This window comes from Rhea pennata, chromosome Z (assembly GCF_028389875.1).
Source record: "Rhea pennata isolate bPtePen1 chromosome Z, bPtePen1.pri, whole genome shotgun sequence".
In the NCBI taxonomy this organism is placed as follows: Eukaryota; Metazoa; Chordata; class Aves; order Rheiformes; family Rheidae; genus Rhea; species Rhea pennata.
Window position 1 is genome coordinate 68273799 of NC_084702.1, and position 21993 is coordinate 68295791.

A 21993-nucleotide genomic window follows, 5' to 3' on the forward strand; every position below is an offset into this window, starting at 1 on the left:
TTTATTTCAAGACAATCATCTCAAAAATTTATCAATCCAAATGCAAAAAGAAGATAAAAAGTCTGATTCTGCTAGAGATGATGTGACTTGGAACATAGTATTTGAGGATGCCAGAACTTTTCATTCTTCACGGCTACCAGTCAAAATAATTGGCAAAGAGAACTTTTCAAAAAAGTTGCAGGAAATGGATAGACAACTACAGACACTTCAGAACATAGCAGAAAATATGGAGAAGGATTTCAGCAATACCAAGCAGGTGAGTTAAGGCTGCTAACCATTGTGGCTGAAATAGATTCTATTTCCTCTTTAAACTAAAGACAAAATTTAGATTTTGGAGTGATGTATTTTGAAGCTTGCTTAGTATGTGTTCAGAGAATAATAGGACAGGTCTTTCACATTTAGTGCTAGATCTGTTGGCTCCCATCTTTACTTAGAGTGGGCTAAATGCTGACCAGATTGGCAACGTTCTTATTAAATAGGCAGAATATGTCCAGAAATGTTAGGCTGGAATGGTCCAAACTTCAGGCTGAGCAAGAGATCTTTTCAGCAAAGATTTCTGCCATTTTCTTCTGCAGAACATTACATGACTATTTCTGGGACCTGTTACCGTTTTTCTTATAAAATATTTGTGGTTTTGGCATTTTAATAAATCTAAATTTATAAATAAAAAAAGTATTTTAGATATAGTGCATTTGGATGACCTTATACATAATTCAGGAATTACTAATTTATAATCAGTGGCAAAAATATGATAAATTAAAAATTGTCAACAGAATCTGGCCCCTTAATGCTCCATTTGACTTCCTGAAAACTTCAGGTGTAGTTGGTTTTATGTGCATTATGAGCATTCCCATTTCACATATTTCTTTGGAATTTTAATGAAATTTAGAACATCATGGGATTGACTATTCTAAACATGAGCCAATAGTCTCTGATTTTACCTAGCTAGTATAAAAAAATTTTTTTATTAGCACACTGAAAAAAGTCAATTTCCAGTTCCTGGAGAACTGGCTTTATATGGAATGAATTCAGTATCACTTTGTGTAATTCCACAGGATCTACATTTTACATAATCATTCAGAATGATAATGTCCATTTTTGCCTGCCCTCTCAAGTGTTCATAGAAATCTAAGGACCTCAATTTGTCACCTGCAAACAGTCTTTACACTGAGCTAGATCATTCAATCACTTACATTATTTTTTCAGGTGATTATCTATTTTTTTAAAAAAAAAAAAAAATGTGCAGTGAAAAAACCTTGCATGTCCTCTCTTTGTTCTAGTGTTTTTTTATGTTTGGGTTTAAAAACTTCTGAATATCTAGCCCACATCCTGTTCACTGAAAATAAGCTGATTTTTCATTTTTGCCCTTCTTTCAATGTACACCACTTTATCACCATTCCTTTTATAACAATTTCTTATGTATTAGACCATGAATTATGAGGCCTGTGCTGCGTAAGAATACTGATAAGTAAAATGTCTTCATCTAAGATAGTCAGTTTTAGTTTTCACTTTGTACTTTTCACCTTCTAATAACTCTTGACTTAGGAAAAGTACGGAAATACTTTTATATCCATGATATTTCAGATAAAATAACATTAGAAAACTCTTTAAATGAAAGAAGTCTACTTGAGCTACTTTTGAATAAAGATACTTCAGTAAAATGCTTACATGATTCTGAGAAAAGATGTATATATAAAGCAATCTTTGCAAGAGTGTCTGCTATGTGATTGTCAGAAATACTTTGAAGAATGTATTGTTAATGGGTTTTTCTATTTCATTCATAGTTAGTGAAAATAATAGAAGAGTTTGAAACAACTGCCAGTGCAGACCTTGGTGCTCATCCTTCATTCTCTGAAAATGCTGGACTCATTGGTGATGGTATGTGTTCAGTGAACTGAAGGATAGTAAAATTTGGGTTGAAACTTGGCAAACTTTCTTTCCACTTAAAATGCTATTACAACAGATGTACTGAAAAACGCATCAAAAATTTTAAAATTGGAAGAAGTAAAATCAAAGGTAGAATATCTGAGTAATATTATGAATAATGCTTCAACAGAAATAAATTTGAAAATATTTATATACTTTGATCTTTTCCAAAATCATAATACAGAACCAGTTCTTTGGTTTTAAAGATGATAGTGTATATTTCTATTTTCTCATAAAACCAAAATTGATGGTTGTGAGGGCTTTGCTTGCTGATAAATGGATGTGAAGTTTGCTCTTTGTAAATAGTGAAACTTTTTTCGTGTGTCTTTGGTGGCTGTGTGCTTGTAATATCTTAAGATTACGTCAGCGTAACTGTTTGCTAAAACTGGTGTATTGAATAATTTCTTGTTTGCATAAAAATTGACTATGGTATGTATTTACTTACAGCTACTATACTGTGGAAATTATAACTTTAAATCAGTCTAGGTTGGAAACAAAGTAAATATGCAATAATACAAATTGTATGAGTTTTTGCATTGTGTTTTTACTTGTTGGTCTATGTTAATTACTATGTTAATTAATTACTATGTTAATTTCTTTTCATGGGATCAGAACATTATTTGAAGGGCCTGAATTTTGAAGATGTGGGAGAGGAGAAGGAAGGATTAAAACTGGAAGATCCTGTAGTCAGTTATACTACATTGCAAGTGCCCTCTTCTGTCTCTGCACCATCTGCTTCTAACTTTCCCAGTGGCATAACGTCGTCATATACTGGTATCATTTTTATGTTTATTTTTCTCTTCTCCTTTTAAAGGTGAACAATACTTTTCTTCCTTGTGTTAATACTTTCACATTATTGTTATACAGAATGTTGTGCAATGCTAATGAGCATTATATGCTGTATGGTGGTATGCTGTCACTGAACTTTGAAAAACAGTTCAGCAGTGAACTATACTTGTACTCAAATTTACCCCATCTACAATGTTATTGAAAGAAAATGAATAGCTTTGGGTCTAATTCCAAAGCTCTTCACTATGCTGAAGTAGTACCATGAATCTAAATAGGCGCAGTGCCACGGAACACTCATACCTTCCTCCCATAGCTGTCTTTATCATCTCCAGTGTTCTCCTATGTTTTAGAGATGAGATTTCAGTTAAATCCAGTCTGCCTAAGCAAAATAAATTGTTTCATATCACTATGTGGTAATTACTAGTTATGTCATAAAACATGATTTTAGGAAATTACATTTCATGTAATTCTGCATTTGCAAATATGAAGACTACAGTAGCATTAGAGGAGGAGGAAGAAAAATCACTGTGTAAGCAAAGTATTTTTTTTATATTTAAAAATGTAGGCTATCATATTTTATATGCATGTTTCCTGTATTGATTGCTTTCAAGCTTGTAGTAATTATATATACAATTTGTGTATATATATATATATATATATATATATATACAAACATGCATTTGGCAGTCAGAATTGCAGCAATCTACCTTAAAAGGTATTAAAACATAGTCTTGTATCTGTATATAGCAGGAGTAAATCTCAAATGACATACACAGCTAGATAAATTATAAATATTATAAATATTGCTGCATTTGTAGTTGCCTCTTTAAATAGAAATTTGTTATTTGCAAGCTAAGAAAACTGTAGATGATACTGAGTGATAACTCTAATTTAATCCGTGAGTACAGTTTAGCTTAGGAAGGATGATAGTATTCTTGTCCACAGCTCTTTGTTCTGCCCACACTGTCTACACATCCGTGCTGTTCAGAATCACAGAATGGTTGAGATTGGAAGGGATCTTTTTAGATCATCTAGTCCAACTCTGCATTTCAAACAGGGTCCCCTACAGCAGGCTGTCCAGGACAGTGTCCAGATGGCTTTTGACCATCTCCAAGAATGGAGACTTCACTACCTCTTCGGGCAACCTGTTCCAGTGCTGAGTAACTCTCACATTAAAAAAAGATTTTTCCTTAGATTCAGAAGGAACTTCCTATATTTCAGTTTGTGCTTGTTTCCTCTTGTCCTGTCACCGGGCACCACTGAAAAGAATCTGGCTCTGTCTTCGTTACACCATCTCTTCAAATATTTATACGCATTGATAAGATCCCATCTCAGTCTTCTCTTCTCTGGGTTAAACAATCCCAGCACTCTTAGCCTTTTCTGAGAGATGCTTTAGTCCCTTAATCGTCTTCACTGGGCTTCATTTCATTCTTCAACCACAATCTCTGAATCCGTGCAGTTCATAGCCTGGCTTTTTAAAGTAAGTAAGTGGAAATTGCTCATTTTCCATAAAAAGCTGTACAGTTGACTGGAAGGGATCGGAAGCTGGCTGAAGTGTAGCATAGCTGGGATTGGGTAAAGCATAAAACTGACAGTAGTCATCTCATCTTCCCAGCAAAACTATCTCTGCCAGTCAGGGTGCTGTTAATGAATGTTCTCTGAAGACACTGTATTTACATAGCTGTAGATCACAGGTCATTAAAACTATGTACGGTATTAGTCATTTATTTTTAAAGTGGGCATATTCAGGTTGATATATTTCTATATTTTAATCACATAAGCTGTTTAATATATGTGTTGTTAGCTTTATTAACAATGGCTTGTTTTTTTTTCAGACTTTCATGTTTGTGGAGAATTAACTCATAGGTATGTATGTGTTTTGATATAACTGATTTTTTTTTCAAAAATTAGTCTATTTTAAACTCCTGCCAAGAAGGCAACACTCGTTATAGAACTATCACTTATGTGAAAGTTCAAGCATTAGTTTTCAAACTGAATGGAAGCCTTTTTATTAGCCAATTTTAGACACATATTCTGTAGTGTCTGTTTGGTAGTGCCTGTTAAATTTGCTTGATCCAGAGTATTCTGTTGATCATCCAAAACTGCTTTCTAGTTACAAGTAATAGAGCTATGAATGTAGAAGCTGTTAATGTCCGTGTGCATTTGTTGTTATATCTCCTGTTTGCAAAACCTTGCTTTTGATAGTCACCTGCTGAGGGTGACTGACACTAGAAAGTTTTTGGAGGGTTACCATATGGACCATGTAAAACAACTGACTGAAGATTTCAGAAATCGAATGATTTTGTCTTGTCAAATGAAAATGGACTGGCACACATATTTTAAGCTGTTAACTACTGCTTGTCTTCTAGATCCAGCTTTGCAGTGGAAAATATAGCTGGCTTCCATGTCTTGCTGATCATTCTTCTCACAGTTAATACCTTATTAAATATTCCCTAAAGCATAGTGGGTAAAATGTATGATTTAGTTTATTTGAATACTTTAAGCCAAACTGCTTGTTGTGACTGAAGTATATTAGGGAGTGATTATGTGACTTGAGGATGGGTGTAAGGCCATGTTTACCAGATCATGATTTTACCCAAAGAAGTTACTTGAAGTAAATGTAGCTTATAGTAGTAAGTTAGTTACATGTAGATTTAGCTTTTCTTGAGAGTGACTGATTAAAATAGAGAAATGTGTAGGTTCAGGTAAAACCACTCTTGCACTCGCAGTGGTTCTTGGTGCTCAGCTAGCGCAGTCAAAATGCCCTTGAGAGAGAGTCAGGGTGCCTGAAACAGGCATTGTCCCACAGCTTCAACTTGGCACATGCAGCAGTTCAAGCCCTGCAGGTGTTCCCAGCCTGGGCTGCCAGTCTGAGCGTCCTGAGGGCCATATTCACACACCCCAGTGAACCACAGGTAGTCCACCATGGACTGGGGCCATGTTTCATGATGGTACATTCAGACCCCTCTTTGTCACCAGACCTCTGACATTAACCAGATCTCACTCATTGTATCTCATTCACACAGGAAAGTGACAAAATTTGCGTATGCCTGCAGTACAACAGCAAAGCTAAGGTGGTGGCTGATAGCTTTTTAAAGACAGTGCATCTACATCCTCCCTTAATGTATAGCTTTGTGTGTAGTAACTCAGTGAAATGTTGGGGGGGGGGGAGAGAAGAAAATCCAGTCTAAAGGATTTTAGTAAAACAACATGAATCTTTGCATTTCGAGTATAAAAGGAAGGATTTTAGTTTGTTGTTCTTAGAAGCATATTCTGCTTTAAATTAATAAAAATTTCCTCTTCCCTCTTTAAGATCTTTAGAAGATCCCCTGCAAATTACTGGCCTGAGTGGCGTTACTGACATCATTAATGATCTTATAGTAGAAGGTGATGTCTGTCCGACAGAGCTGGGTTTTACAAAAACGCAAGCTGAGAAAATCTATCGGTAATAACATGACTGTGTTTGTTAGTTAAATAATTTTAATTCTGGTTATTCTCCTCATAGCTTAAACTCTGTTAAAACTTGATGTAAACAAATGTGTGAATTGAGTTGACTGATGTCAATGAGATGGGTATTTAGAACGGGTAATTGGCCACTCTTTCACTGGCAATTATTTTAAAAAGTGGGGTGTTAGTTGTTGTTTTGGCTTTTTTTTTTTTTTTTTTTTTTTTTTTTTTTTTTTTTTTTTTGATTTTGACTTCTTCCCTTCTTACTTGTTTGTTCCTGCTCCTTATTCTACCAGGCATAGGCTGGAGCATAACTCTGTACATGCCGCAGATTGAGCTCAGCCAGGGAAATAGGAGCCTTCTAAAGCATTTCTGACTAGCAGATTAGAAATTTTCTGTCAGTGGCAGATCAGCTTCAGAAGCTCTTTGTTAACAGAACTCTCTGTAGAATACTGGGAATGTTTAAATTTACACCTGAAATAGAGGAGTAAGTGTTTTTAAAATAACTTTGTATCCTTATACAAATGGACTTTCGAGGGAGCTCATAGGTTGAGGGAGGGAACAGAAAAGATGATGATATCTCTCTGGTCTGATTATTTTTTTTCCCTTAGACCCTTACACTGTACCATATTAATAATCCTAGTTTTTAATGTGCCAGTTATAAAGGCAATAACACAATCTCTATTAAAAGCTTTGGTTCCATTATTTGACTGTAAATGACAAATAGAATAAAAGCTGTAGGGAACATCTTGGAAATTACTTGCATACCAGGATTTTTATAAAGTTACATTTTACAGAATTTTAAGCATTTGCAGTATTTTTGATGTATTGTATGGAATTGTCATTGTTTACAATGTAAAGGACATGATAGATTATTTCTCATTTACATCTGCTCCCAGGAGCCATGATTCTGCTGCTGGACATCATCAAAAAACAGAAAAGGAGAAGAAAGAGATACGAGTATGGATGAAAAGAAAGCAAAAGGAAAGACTGAAAGAATTTCTGAAGAAACTGGATGAGCAAAGACAGAAAGAGCATAATCCATTCAAGATAAGAAAGAATGTGGTAAGAATAGTGGTATCTTGAAGATTACCTGTTATAATGGCTCAGTTTAGGTTTGATAAAAGCTCCTTAGAAAACTATTAATGCTGGAAAAAATCACTAAAACTGTTTTAGAAACTTTGTTGGAACTGACCATAATTGTGTCAAAAGTGATCAGTAAGCAAAGATACCACAGCATTACTAGCAGGCTGCAGTAATGATGGTGCCAGTTATAATTCCTGCCATAACTGTAATGGAGACAGCTATAGCGTTCTCCAATAAAAGATTTATTTTGATATGGATTGTTGGGAACTACAGGAGTTGTAGAGAATTGTTTAATCCTTGTTTGATCTTTTTCTAAAAGAAAATGCAATTAATTTTAAAAGCCCAGTTCAGGTGCCAACATCCTTTTATTTTTATGACAGCAGTAGGATACTGAGGGCAGCCATCCATGTTATTCACATACACAGATATGTATGCAACTGTGGAGAGTCAGCAGAAATGTGAGACTACGGCATCTATTTCGAGTTTCTGAAGATTTTTTTTCTTTTTAATCAAAGACTAGTTTCAACACAGACCCAAAATACAATCTCCTCACTTTCATATTTATTAATTTTTTTAATTACTGAAAGCACATTGATGGCCTGAGGCATCACTTCTGATTTGCACTGTGCTGGCAATACTGAAGGGGGGGAAGAAAAAAGGTACAAAAGCTGTTCAGGAAATGATTTCCTAATCTGTAATATGTCATAAAATTGGTATTTGTCACCTGTATATCTTCAAAACCTGAAAAGATACCACTGAGTCTGGAGAATCTCTGGAATTTCAGGAGATGAGACAGATGCCTGCAGCAGCTCTGTCCCCATACTTTGCACTGATCAACAGAACACACAGTTTAGTTTTCTGTACGTTCTTTCACGGTTAAGTAATATGGCATGCAACAAACATGTAACATGCAAAAGCTTTTTGGTACTAAACAGTTACATTGTATTCAGTTTTAGAAGCCATACATCTCATCTCTTAAATAGGGTTTCCCTTCTGCTTGTTTTACATAGTATTTCAGAGTTGCCTTATACTGCTTTTTTGCACATGTGTAGATTTAAGTAATTCAGGAAAAACATGTATTTGCTTACCACTGCTTCTCTCCCTTTCTTGTGCTCCAACTTGTCAAGATATACTTCATGCTTTTGTTGTAACATTTGCTCCTGAAATCTGTAGATGGAGGAAATTTCAACTTTCATTAAAAACAAAAAAACAGCCCAAGAAAATTCAAATTGTGCTCTGACAAACAAGTCAAAGTGCAACCTCGCCTTATACTGTTAGGAAAGTACATTGACTTTTAGGAAGCTGACTGTGAGGAAGTCTGAAACTTTGAGTTTGACAATGATGGCATCTCTTTAAGAATATTCATATTTTAAACACATGAGCTATGGAGGTGGCTGGAGGGTTTTGATATATTTTTAGAGCTTGAGAGTTTATACAGACTATCTTTACTGAATCTCCTGGTAGGGCTATATGATTTCATACTGTTTTTAGTTTTAGCTGGAGAGCATCTTAAACAGTAACTTCAAACCAAATAGATCTAAATACTGGAAGTGTGGGATTAGAATGGGATGACAGTACAAAATGATATAAATATAGTGATTATAAAAATTGAGTGTTATACTTTCTTTTGCAGCATTCAAGGGAAATTAAATTGATCCAGAAGAAGAAAGAAGAAAAAGACAGGTAAGTTGCTATAAATGTAGCTTGTATTCTTAGTTATATGCCAGTCTTCCAGTCTCAGGGAAGAGCTGGTTTTAACTATCTTGACATTTCATAATGTTTCATATATGAATGGCTTTTCAAGCAAAAGCATGAACAATTCATGTTTACTTCACTGTTTAGGAAAAGTCTGAACATTTTTTATCCTTTGTATTCTTTATTATCCAAATATCTAGTTTTTTAAACATGTGCTCATTCATTCTGTCAAACCCATTGTTAACAAATGCTTTATTTTTTAGCAAATCATTTTAACAAGGATAGTATATGTTCTCGTGAATTGCAAAAGTATGTCCTTCTATTCTAGCCACCAAATAATCTTTCATAAAAGACTGAAGAATCCACAAGCCAGTTCTAGTTAAAGGAGCAATAGTGTCAATTAGTCTGTAATATCGTACTTACTTTTTCCATAGAGCCCTCTTATCTGAACATCACAGTATGAGAGTATCGCAAGCACTTTCCCTGATGAATGAAATGTTATCTGAAATAGCGGTGTTACCTGAAAATGAACATAGACCATTATCCAAGACAAGATCACCTCAAGAGTACAGAAAACAGCGTATTGCATCTCCTAACAGGTAACAACTTCAAGCATTAACTCTACTTTGATGTAGTTGCCTCTTTACCACACTTCAGATTTGATCACAAGGCATAGTGTTACTTCCCTTGGTGTAGGATTAGCTTGAGAGAAGCTTTATATTATGGCAGAAATAAAAAGATGCTACAAAAGAGTCTGGATCAGCGGCAGTGCAGGTCTTGAATTCCTGCACCAATCTTCTTACAGCTGCTAGAGCAGGATCTTAGAAGGAGCCTTAAAAATGCTTGTGATTTGCCTCTTGGACCACAGAATTGGCCAAATTTTGTTCGAATTGTTACTGGTGTCCTAACTCACCGCATTCAGTAGCAAGCAGGGACCTGGAATAGCCAATAACACTTTTTTAATCATTTCATTAGCATCTGTTAACAAGCAAAAAATTGTTTTTGAAAATAAACATACTACTGCTTGTACATACGGACCACATAAATTAATTTTGAGCAAACCCTGGGAGATTCATTCTCTTCCTTTCTAAGTTGAAAGGTATTCCTCATTTTTATATTATTTAGAATTTTACTTGTTCTTTGATTTGCACTTTGCTTATTGCCTTTTGAGAAGATGGTGGTATTCAAGTATTATAAATTGGAAACTATATTCCTCTTGATAGTGGTAATGTCACAAATATATAATCCAGGTGTTTATTGCACTATACTGTTTCTCCTACAGTTTTGTTACCCAGAATAATAGGAGGAAGTGGGTACTTCAGATAATCCTGTAAGTTCCAGACTCAGACATCTCTGCATCTTTCTTTTTAATATGTGAAGTTGGAGGATAAATCATTCAGCTGGATGCAGTGTCGCACAGAGCCTGCTGGTGTCCAGGTCACGCTGGCCCTTGGGCCAATATCAGCCATGTCAGAATTAGAAATACTAAGGAATATCACACAGAAAATCACATTAGTAGTAGTAGTGACTTCCAACTAATAACTTGTGTTGGAACTAAACTGGTGCTTTGCAAAAGGAGGTTGATGTATCTTCACTGTGATCCCTAGCGCTTCTGATTCTGGTGAGGCTTATTGGCCCCACAAGCACTGTATGATGCTGATCCTGAGCTAAGTGAGCTGTAGAAGATTTTGGCAGTACTTTTGCATGATCTGAATAAGCCTTGTTAGTTGCAAGTTGTGTGAATGAATGATATGGGAAGGATAGTGGTAAGTGGTTTTTAGTGTGTTTTATTTTTCTTCTTGTAGAAGGCATCCTAACAGCTGCATTCTGTCAGAAAGGAGCAGGATTGCCGCCAAACCCAGCTTTGGTCAAACAAGACCCTGTTTCATTCCAGCAGGTTCAGCACAATCCAGGGGTAAGAACAGAACTTCCTTAATGAAGGCACGTGGTAGAGATCTTTTTTGAGTTACTATCAGATTTTTGAGAGGGAGGAGTTTTAACTTCTGTATAGAAAATCAGACTCAGTCATGGAAGTCTGCTGACCTGAGCATGACAGAACTGCAATATCATTGCCCTGACAAATAATGAGAATTTAATAATGAGAATAGCTTAATTTGCCATAGCAGGAGTACTGTGTAAACCAGGAAGCAAGTTTATATGTGAAATTTTTGAAGTATCTTTTAAGTAGATTTGCATCTACTGTATATATCAATAGAAGTACTTTTTTGTCTTTCTAGGCAATACTGCTATGCTGTTACAGAAGAGTACTTCTAGAGGAGGAATGAAACATGCAGCAAACTGTCCTAATAATTCTAGATACTTTTAAGTTACAAAGAACAAATACATAGTGCTGTTCAGCTATAGAATGCAATGCAACAATAAGACACAGAGAACACATTTCACATTACATGCCTGGATAGGAGTTTTGCAACATAGGCCTCAGATACAGTATTAGTTTAGAAAAAAATCTTTTTTTCCCTATGTAAAATAATTCTTTTTACTGGAAACTTGTGAAATATTTTAATCAATCAATCAGCTCTGTTTTCAGTCAGATTGCTAAAATCAGATAGTTCTGATTTTAGCCAGATGGGAGTTCCCAGATTGCTGAAACAAACTTGTGATATATTTTTACGAGTCCCTGAAACAGATGTTATGAAGTCATAAAGCAAAGAGGACTTGACTTTCTTTTCCAGCTGAAGACCACAGAGGGAGTTAGCCATGCAGGAGATGATTGCATTGTGCCTCTTCCTTACCTTTCTTTGCTGCTTACTTTCTGATCTCTTTAAAATAGCACTTTATTATCCCTCTGTACAGTATCTAGTTAAGATACTATTTTATCACAAAGTGGAAGAATATATGACTGGATTTGGCTTCTTTTTTTCTGAAAAAAAAATAAAAGAATTTTACTTGTCACCTATCTGCATAAGTCTGGATCCACAGAAGAGTTTGCTCGCCTAAATGTTTCTTCCTAATCAAACTCAGATTTGATTGAAACAGATGCAGGACTTACTTACTTACTTACTTAGATTATAAGAGCAAAACTTCTGAATCAGGCAGAAAAAGGTTGTGGGAAGAATCAATCTGAAATTTAGGAAATAGTATGGGTTAATGCCATTCTCCCATACAGTGGAATTAATCATGCTAGTGGCATAATGGAGATCCTTTGGAGCTAGCTAAATGAATTTGAGCTAGCAACATGGAAAAGGGAGAAAAGCAGTGGTTAACTCGCACAGATTTTTCCTGAATCACTTACTTACTTACCTCTACATGTGCGGATAACCATTCTCCTCCTCCTCTCCGCAAATTCTTTTTTTAAACTCATTTTAAAAATTCAAGTTGATCTGCCTCTAATCTCATGTCACTGTCTTTTATATGTTTCTCCAGAGTAACCCATGGTTGCTAAGGGTTTCCCTGAAGTTGTAAGCCTTCTAAGAATCATGTGATTTTTGGAATCCAGGATTGATGCATTTTTCTTCTTCTATCAAATTACTCCTGATGTAGCAAAGTCCCTTTTGGATATGACTGTGCTACAGGAGCTGGATGCTATGGGCACCCTGCACAGTCCTTTTTCAGTTGTTTATATCCTGCCCTGGGAAGACAGTTCAGAGGCTGGAAGGGGCCTGAAGCATTCTCTAGCCATACTGCACATCAGTTCAACATAACAGGCAATGCTGACTTCAGTAATTTACACACCGCCTCAGTCCTTAGAACCTAGCTCTTCTGTTCTTGGGGAACTTTCGAGATGTTTTAGGCAACTCAAAGCATTACAATTTTATGATTGGCTTGTTTTCTCTTCAGCTGCTGAGTGCAGAGCCAGCAGAACACCAAAACAAAAGCTTCCACCTGTTGCCACGGCAGTGCAGACTGAAGAGCTTGACCGTGAGACTGAGCGAGATGTAGTAAGTCCTTGGAGTGTGCCTGATGATATCCAAAGAATACTTCGTGATACTCACGACTCCTTGATTCAGGTAAGATGTCTTAACTATTCAAGGAATGGTCTAATACCCATCATTGATCTTGTGTTAATTTATGCTGTATTTAAAAAGAAGTGATTCTCTATCCAAACAAACAGGGTGGGTGGGATAGATGCAGAGGGAAATTATGGTGCTTTGAGATTCACATCCTGATTACACAGCTTATGCCTATATGGTGTCCTAACAGCAAAATAATTCCTGTGGGCCTTGCAAATGAGTGTATAGTATAGTCAAGTTGTCTGTCCAGGCAACAGACACTGGTGGGAGTGTGTAAAGAGGAATGTAACTTTCATTTGTTTGGAAATAAGCAGATATATATTTTCATGAGGCTATGTTTGAAATGAGCATGAATCTGTCTCCTGGCTGTAAAGGGATCTTACATGCACTATGATTCTGTTCATCTTCTCTTCCTCCAATAGGTTTCTCCACTTCGTGCTGTTAGTTTCTCTCCTCTTGGCGTTAACGATACTGATGGTGTTTCTGAAAGCACAGGAAGTATCCTCAGCAAACTGGACTGGAATGCAATTGAGGCTATGGTAGCAGATGTGGAAGACAAATGAATAAAATTACTGCTCTGCATTTTCAAAGCTATTGCAAGTGTTTAGTTTTGTTATTTTTAATAATCATTGCCTTATTTAAAATGGATCAAACTTGTATTGGTTATTGTCTTAAGCAGCACAGAATGTCTCTCTCAGCACAGAAAGTCTCTCTACTTTCACACTTGCCTGGATAAAGTTCGATTCTTCAGCATGTATGTTCTTTTTAGTATGTATGTCTTCAGGTCAACAAGAACAAAGTATAGGTGGGAAGTATAGACCCATCGCTGTAAACAAGAACTTCTGCATCAGCTACTTTGCTGCTCTCAAATGCATAGTTTTATTCTATTTTAAGAGCACTGCACAACTGTTTTACCTATTTAATGTGTAATGTCTTTAATGGAGTGAATTTTGTAACTGAACAGTTGAGGAACTGATTTAATAAAAGTGAGTTTATTAATTTCTGCTCTAAAATGATTACATACACACAGCATTGTTATTGCTGTGTTCCACTGTTACTGTACAATGTGCCACTACTCTAATATTTTAAACCCAACTTGTACAATAGTTCAGAGATGTCTTTAACATTTTGACAGTTTGAGGGTTGAAAGAAGTGTAAGGAGTCAAGCAACAATAAAGTTAATATGGACTTCTGTCATAAAAATCAGATACTGGTATAAGACATTAAGGAATAAGTACTTACTGAGGTAAAGAAAAAAATTCTAGTCATCCATACTATATAATGCTGTCTTGCAGCTCTTCTGGTAGCCATCAGATATTTGTAGAAAAACTTCCTGTATGTTCAGTGGCCACAAGCTATTTGTAATGGCCCAAATAAATAGAGTCATATGACTCTCTCCCAACAGCAGGTGTTTTTATTCTTATGGTAAAGAAATTTGAGTTTTTGTTGGAAGTGCGTTAAGTTCGTATGGTTAATTGCTGTCACTCAATACTATAATAGTTACAAAAATAATTTTTGTCCTTTTCAGAGTGAAGCTGCATCTTGGCAAACATACATACAGAAACATGTTTCATAGAAAGCCTTTAATAGGATTGCAGACATATCAGAATAGACTGTCCAGTTTCTGTATACTCAAAGGTCAAAAATGGCTATGTTTTTTTAGCAGTCCACACAGAGCTGCATGAGCTTGTCCCACAGCAATGGCCAGAGAGCAAAACTGAGCCAGTACTAGGAGCAACTATCTCCAAATGAAAAGGGCAAGTACTTTCAAAGAGCCAACCCAGAGCATTAAAATGTGACTTCTACTCACAATCTCAAACTTCCTTTCTCCAGGATGCCAGCAAAGAAATCATCGGTAAGTACCTTCTGTTCTTGGTGGAGAAAAACTGGAAAACTCTTGTTAAGCAAAGTATAAAAGTCCCCTTATGATCAGGGTGAGCTGTGAAAAGGAAGAAAGAAAGGTCGGAGACAAAGTTCTTCATAAACCATCTCCTAAAAGGCTCATGAAATACACGAGCAAGGCTGCTAGAAAGAGAAACTGTATCAGACCCAGCCTTTACTTCTTATGCTAAATACAATATTACAGTCATTAAATGTTAATGCATATATTGTGCTGCATAAACATACTTAAAATTACTCCCCGCATAAGAGGCGGGATAACAAATGTGGTAGTTCTGTAGCAGATGACTGACTTCTTAAATTTACCAACACCCGGTACTTGCTGTCCAAAAAATGCTTTGCAATGCCTAAAGTTGTTTGTAAAAAATTCACAGACTTTGCCAGTAGCAATCTGAAGATGAAAATGTTCAGGTACGTCTAGGGGGAAAATGCAGAAAGAAGGCATAAAGATTCTATTATAAAGAGGATGTTGATTTTTTTTTTTAAGGACCTTTACATTCTCTCTTCACATATCTTATTTGCTAATACATAAGTAAGTTAGTGCCTGAAGGGGTGCAGCACTCGGGTATAAATGAAAATAAGTGTTGTAAAAAGTAAGCAAGCAAGCATTGAAGAAATAAGGTGGCTTATGTGCTTTCTTCAAGCCAAATATCTCCAGGTGCTAAAGGGCCAGGGGAAGGTATAAGCCATTCATTTCATATTAACAGAGGAGAACAAACTCCTTCCTTTAACCTCTCACCCGTAGCATCATAAAATAATAAACCAAGGGCAGAAAAGCAGTTGAAAGACCTCCAACCATAACATTCAAAACTTCTACTCTGCATAAGACATGGCAACAAGTGCCTGGGCAAAGCACCACTTACTTACTTACAGACTCACAGCAGTATTAAAATGCAGTCCTACCCATGTAGGAATAGGGGCATCAGGAGCTACCTCCTCAGCCTGCTGCTCGCACAGGCTCAAGAAAGTGCTGTTGCACTCTTGCTCTTTGATGCCTCTTTTTAAGACCAGAGATGACACTTTTCAGTGGGTTTTCTCTTAAGTAGAGCAGATGATAGATAGTTTCTTCCCGTCTACACTGCTACTCTCTAAAGGCAACTCAAAATAAAGTTTTAACTTACTGTTAAAACAACTTACTTATTTTAACTTATTTTAACTTGATTTTATGTTTTAAGTAAGTTCAATTCCTAAGCTCATGGTATTCTTTGAGAAACAAATTGAAAAATATTTTTCTCTGCTGTCTATGTAAAGGTTTCTAATTGAAATGCAACTGTAAATGCATTTATTTACAAATCCCACTTGCCACAGGGCAGCCCTTCTTCCCTCTCTAAGGCTATTATGGTATTATCAATACCGAGAATGACACGCATAAGGAGATATGTCATCTTTTCATTCCCCATCCCCCCAAATGGATAGTCTTTTTTAGTTGTGTTTTACATTTTAGTTCCCTTATTATTTTTGAGCTTTTCAGAATCAAAGCTTTTTAAGCCTCTCTTGCAGAGCTCAAAGAAAAATTGATGCTCACCTTCAAATAAAGGCTTAAGATTCTCAGCAAACACCAGACTCCAGAAGCTGGAACTTGGGAAAACAACAAGGAAGTCGGTAAATACAAAATAAAATTAAATACAATATATTAAAAGAAAAAAGAATAAATGACAAGCCATTCTAGTAATCCATATGTCATATTTGTTCATATTATATTCTTTCTCACCTCCCCCACTCAGACTGAGTGCATTGCATGCATCGGTAATAAAGTTTAGAAGTTACCTGTTTCTTGCTTTTGTTTACAGGTACATCTCTGTTGCACATTATATAATATGAAAAGGCTCTTTCAACAGAGACAGAGCAGGCAGCAAATCAGAACATAAAGTAAGTTTCCTTGTTACAGTGGGTTCCTCATTTGCTAGTGCTCCTAGGACGCAGAGAAAAAAAAATTGCCTTTCACCCACATTAAACATTAAATATCATCATTACTGTAATGAGCAATAACTGGGCTTGTATTTGAGAGTGAATGTTTGCATAGAAATATTGTATGTGGTGATAGCCCATGCCTAACAAACTTTACATAACCATCAGTGAATCCAGTTAGGAGTGGGACAGCTTGACCCAGGCTCTCTTTCTCACATAATTTCTGAGCACTGCAAAAAAAGTAGACAGATAAAGAAACGCAAATTAATCCATTATGCTAACATCTACATTTTATAAGCAGAGATAGGAGCACTGCAATCTCTCCAAAAAGGTCACATCGCTTTTCATCCAATAGAAATCCTCAAAGACAGCTAGGTGAGCCCTGTTTTATAACTTGTTGTTAAATAATCATGAAATTGATACTTCAGAAGAAATTGTTTTGTTGCCTTACCATTATGCTTTGCTCCAAAGGAAAAAAAAATGTTTTTAAAGGAAGCAGAGCTGTCCTGTACAAGTAATGTTGCCTCAAGAAAATGAACAACCATTTCTCCTTTCATCAGCTCAGTGTAAAAAGTTTCAGCAATTCAACAGCTGGTGATTCCCAGTGTTTCAGGATCACTTTGTTAGAATGAAGGGCTACAAACGGAAAGTTCCTGGAAAGCTGACCATGGTTTGAAACAAAACCACCCCTGAACAGTCATCTTTCGTTCATGCTGCAATAGATGGTGCCCTAACATGCACAGAAGTGTTTGACCAGACTTCTACTCACCGGGTAGACTCTGAGGTGAGATGGTTTCACACAACTTTGGCTTTGGTTTATTGTTTCTGTTGGTTTCATTTTTACTTTCTTCAAAGCTTTGTTTTTGTTTTGTTCTTTTCATAGTAGTGACTTGTCGTTTCTATTTTATCAGGTGCAAAATAATCCAGTGTTAGAATGCTGCATTGTCCAAATGCAGCTGAATCATTCTACCCAGCTGTGAGTTTCCACAGGTGGTTGAGCACTTTTGAGAGACAAAAAACACCTCAATTTTATCCCCAGGAAGAGAGGGATGTTAAATCATAATCTTGGCTACTCTCCAGAAAGATGAGAGCAGGTTTCTGTAGTCAGTCTTGAAACTTCCTCCCTTCCATTGTCCAAATTGTTGACAGAAAAGGTTCCTTGTTTTAAAATACTTCATGTACTGCCTGATTTTAGCTCCTAGTATGGGGAAACTGGTATTTACACTATATGATGTTAGTATTTGTAGCTTCCAAATGTTCAGTTAGAAACACTGAATTTCTCAAGAACTGCATCAGCAGCAATTAAATAAGTGCTGAAGTTTCTGTGAAGGGTAGGGCTACATTTACTTAGAAAAGCAAGATACAACCACTTTATGCAATATTCTGCTGATGAAAAGAGTCTAGAGTTGCCTTAAAAATTCTCAACTCAGGATAAGTGGCTACACTGGTATTCCTGACAAGTGAGAGAACATCTGTCTAGCACGAGAACAGATTCCAACTCAACATGGACACAGCAGACTGATGCAATTCCAAGGTATCCTATTATTCCTTGTGAAGCCAAAAAAAGCAGGTTTAGCACATATGAAGAGGTTGTGTATTTTACTAGTATTTTGATATTCTATTAATCATTTTCCTCTGAAACTATAACAGTTGGGAGATAACAGTAAGTGATGATTTCACCTGGTACAGGTCAGAAAACATTCTCTTCAGAAAAACAGATACTATATTTTACTACATTGCCTTAGGAGTAAACAATGCCCAAATGACATTCTCTGTATTAAAATACCTTAAATAACCTGTTGTGAATAGGTTGCAGTAATGTTTTTTGGGTTTTTTTTTTTTTTTTTTTTTGGGGGGGGGGGGGTTAATATTGATGTAATTGAGTTTCCCTCTGCTATTGTAGGAGCAAGAGGAGGTCCAAACCTGTTAGGAACATAACAGGGTGCTTACGTGAAGAGAAACACCACATCCTTTTCTGACACCTAGCAGGAGAACTAGCAGTAAGTGTTAGATCTCTAAAAGCCTTAGCAGAGTTGATTAACTGGCTCTGTCAGGAGTAAATGTGCTAGTCTGTTTTCCTCTCATAGCCAAAGTTACCAACAGCAAAATCCTCAGACCAAGTATCCCATGATTCTACTAGAAAAATCAACCATTTGTGAGTAGAGCAGATACCCCCATGGCAGCTTGCAGTTGGGCAAGATTACACTTGAAGGAATAAATCCAAATTCAGCTTTACTGTATTGTTTCTAAGTGGCATCCATTGTAAGAGATCATCTCTTCATTTACCCAATTATCTGCTGGAGAGAGACACAGAGGAAGGAAAAGGAGCACACAGTCATGTCTTTTTCATAGGAGAACTTACCTGCCTGCTTATTAACTAAAAGGTTCTGATGCCAAATAGCGTAAGTTATGTAACAGATCTGCTGGAGAAAGGGGAAAGTACAAATAGTTAAGAAAATATATACTGAAATACAGAGGAGGAAAATTTAGGAAATAAATGATACATACTCTCCTGCTTTTAAATATATAGTTAGAAAAAACTAATAGAAAAATTAATAATTAGAGAAAGGGAATAAAAATAGCTTTTTTAAAAAGCAGACAAGATTCTGGTGGGATAAATTTTTAGAAATACTGGCAAAAGCAAAGTGGCAGAAGCAATTTTCATTTCCTGAAGCACAGTAACATTTTTGGAGTCTCACCCAAGGAAACATAACGTAGAAACTCATCTGACTCAGAGCTACTGAACTTCACAGGTCTGCATGTCATGTTATTGGACAGTATCATATACATGGACTTATAAAAAATGATGTCTAAATTAAAGTTTGAAATAATATATTTTAATATTTTGTACTTTATTTCCACCCATTTTACATCTTAAAGTACATTTTAGTCTTTGATACCAGTCAGTACTTTCCAGAAAGTTTTTTTTTTAAAAAGAAAAGAAAAAAGAAAAAAAAATACCACTCGCATGCCCCCCACCTTCCCCAGAAAAGACAGAGCTACACAAATAAAATGCTACTTTGACAAATGTTATTCTTTAATATAAAATCTTAGTTATTAAGGGAGCTACAAAGAAAAGTAAAAAAGAAAATGGTACTTACCTGTCATCAGTTGTCTTTAGATGTACATCTTCGTATTTTATATTTCAGAAGTCTGTCTTCATCAGAACTCTGGCTGAGACATTTGACTGAGAAACTACTGAAGAGATGTGAAATTATTTGAAAAGACAGCCTAAGGTATATGGGGCTTGGATGCATGTTTTATTTTCAAAAATAACACTTTAGCAAAGGAAAAAAAGGTAGATATCATTTATGGGGAATATACAAGCAAAGGTAAGTACATCTGGCACTTCCTAGCTCTTCAAAATCATGCTTGTGTTTTCTGAAGATGGACGACACCATATTTAGGCATAGGACAAACTACTTTAAAAGAATCTTACACAGCTTTCAAAACAACCAAGGAATTGTATTGCACTGGAACATGTACATAAACTGAAGTCTGCACAACAGTTTGAAAAATTCTGTAAGAAAAAGGAATAAATCTTTTTTAATAGTTACTACCCAAACAATACATCCCTGGAACTTGCTTTTGAAATCGGACTGTACAGCTTTGTGTAAGGCAGAAGAGAGAAGGCATCAACTCAGATTCTCAAGAGGAATGTTATTGAACTTAAACAACAAAAACCCATGTTCTTCTAATGTATAAAGACACAGCGAATAAAAAGGAAAGTATGTTCAGAAAATAAGGATAAAAAGGATCTTTTGAGAGATGTATGTGCCTTGTCATGACCAACTACATGCATCCTCCCACATTTAAAGAAATAGCATATTGAATAGATTTCTCCGCTACCGTTTCAAATTGGCAATAGGAACAACTAACTCCAGCAACCATGGAGCATCCAATGAAAATCAACATTGTCCAACAAGAAAACAGGTGTGTGGAAGACTATGTGCCCAAACTTTGGTTGATCTGGAAACAGACCGAGATTTGGTATGGATGACTGAAGGAAGGCTGAACAGAGACTTGGGGACAACTTCTGCCCCAGACAGTTCACAGGGATTTCCAATATGAAGGGAAGAGGAGGAATCATCACCAAGTAAAGCAATACCTTCAAAAAAAAAGCAGCTTTCCAGTTACCCAGGAAATAATCTTCCCTCTTCTTTGCGGTTGTTTGGTTTTAAAATACAATTGATACTTTAAGAACTTAGCGCACAGACCTTACGGAGGAACAAATTATAGACTTCCACCTTTCCAGAAATCTGTGTTTGACAACTGGGCACAAGTTTAACCAAAACACTACAAATGGCAATTTTGAAAAACTTTCAATTCTGAATTATTAGTTAAAAAAAAAGAAAAAGATTATTAGTTAAAAAAAAAAATTCCAACTTGCTATTGAGCTAGTCAAAACTAAAAATTTAATAAAATATATATTTATATATATAAAAAAAACCCCGTTAGATATATTTTAGAAAATCCTACTATGTGCATTATTCTTTTTTTTTTTTTTTTTTTTCCTTCCCAAGCAGTCCTTTGGGATAGCAAGATAAGCAGTGATCAGATCATAGAGAACTTGGTATTACCAGAGTCCAAACTGCAGATTTGTATTGAGACATAATGCCGTACTGTTCAGAACTGCAAAAATTTATCACACAGGCTATGTTCAAGGCTGAATTTGAAAATCTGTCACCACACAGAACTCCAAGAATCAAAGTAGTTTTCTCATGAATCAAAAATGAATGGATTTTTCTCAAGGAATCTTTGAACCTCGTTTGCCTGTGCTCACAGGGCACAATTAGGCTAAGTGAGCATCCACTGAGTTTCTCATCTGTACATATATTTCTGGCATATAGGATTTTAAATGCAGTTCAAGCATAAACCCTAACAATAAAACTGCACAAATAAAATAAAAAAACAAGACTGTTGTCCCAGGAAGGCATAAGTCCTGAGTTTGTGCTTGTGAGGGCAGTACTAGAAAGAAACAGATGATTCCTTATATAGTTTCTCAAAAACAAATTAACTGAAGTGACAGACTTGGGATGTTTCCAACATACTGGGTTAAATTTTGTAGGCTGCTATAATGGGATGGAGTATTTCAGAAGAGGAGGAGGTAAAACAAACTCAAAAACTATTTTGTGGGAAGGGAAAGAAAGTGCAGTGAAAATGAGCTGACTGACCAAAAAAAAAAAAAAAACGTTGCATATTTGTGTCTTTACTGCTCAGAACTACAAAAATACAGAAGCTACATAACAAATACATTTGTACTACAAAAATT

The 21993-nt window shown here is 35.9% G+C and overlaps 1 protein-coding gene across 1 annotated transcript in view; it reads left to right on the forward strand.

Moving 5' to 3' along the window:
- The window catches only part of CPLANE1 (ciliogenesis and planar polarity effector complex subunit 1), a 56876-nt gene extending 43372 nt beyond the window's left edge, over positions 1 to 13504 (forward strand). The window contains exons 42-53 of the mRNA XM_062599969.1: positions 12 to 256; positions 1785 to 1878; positions 2539 to 2700; positions 4551 to 4581; positions 6029 to 6160; positions 7062 to 7227; positions 8882 to 8931; positions 9378 to 9542; positions 10749 to 10858; positions 11181 to 11264; positions 12742 to 12911; positions 13337 to 13504. Of these exons, the coding sequence (XP_062455953.1) occupies positions 12 to 256; positions 1785 to 1878; positions 2539 to 2700; positions 4551 to 4581; positions 6029 to 6160; positions 7062 to 7227; positions 8882 to 8931; positions 9378 to 9542; positions 10749 to 10858; positions 11181 to 11264; positions 12742 to 12911; positions 13337 to 13477 (1550 nt within the window). The 3' untranslated portion in view covers positions 13478 to 13504. The remainder of the gene's footprint in view (positions 1 to 11; positions 257 to 1784; positions 1879 to 2538; positions 2701 to 4550; positions 4582 to 6028; positions 6161 to 7061; positions 7228 to 8881; positions 8932 to 9377; positions 9543 to 10748; positions 10859 to 11180; positions 11265 to 12741; positions 12912 to 13336) is intronic.
- The last annotated feature ends 8489 nt before the right edge of the window (positions 13505 to 21993 follow it).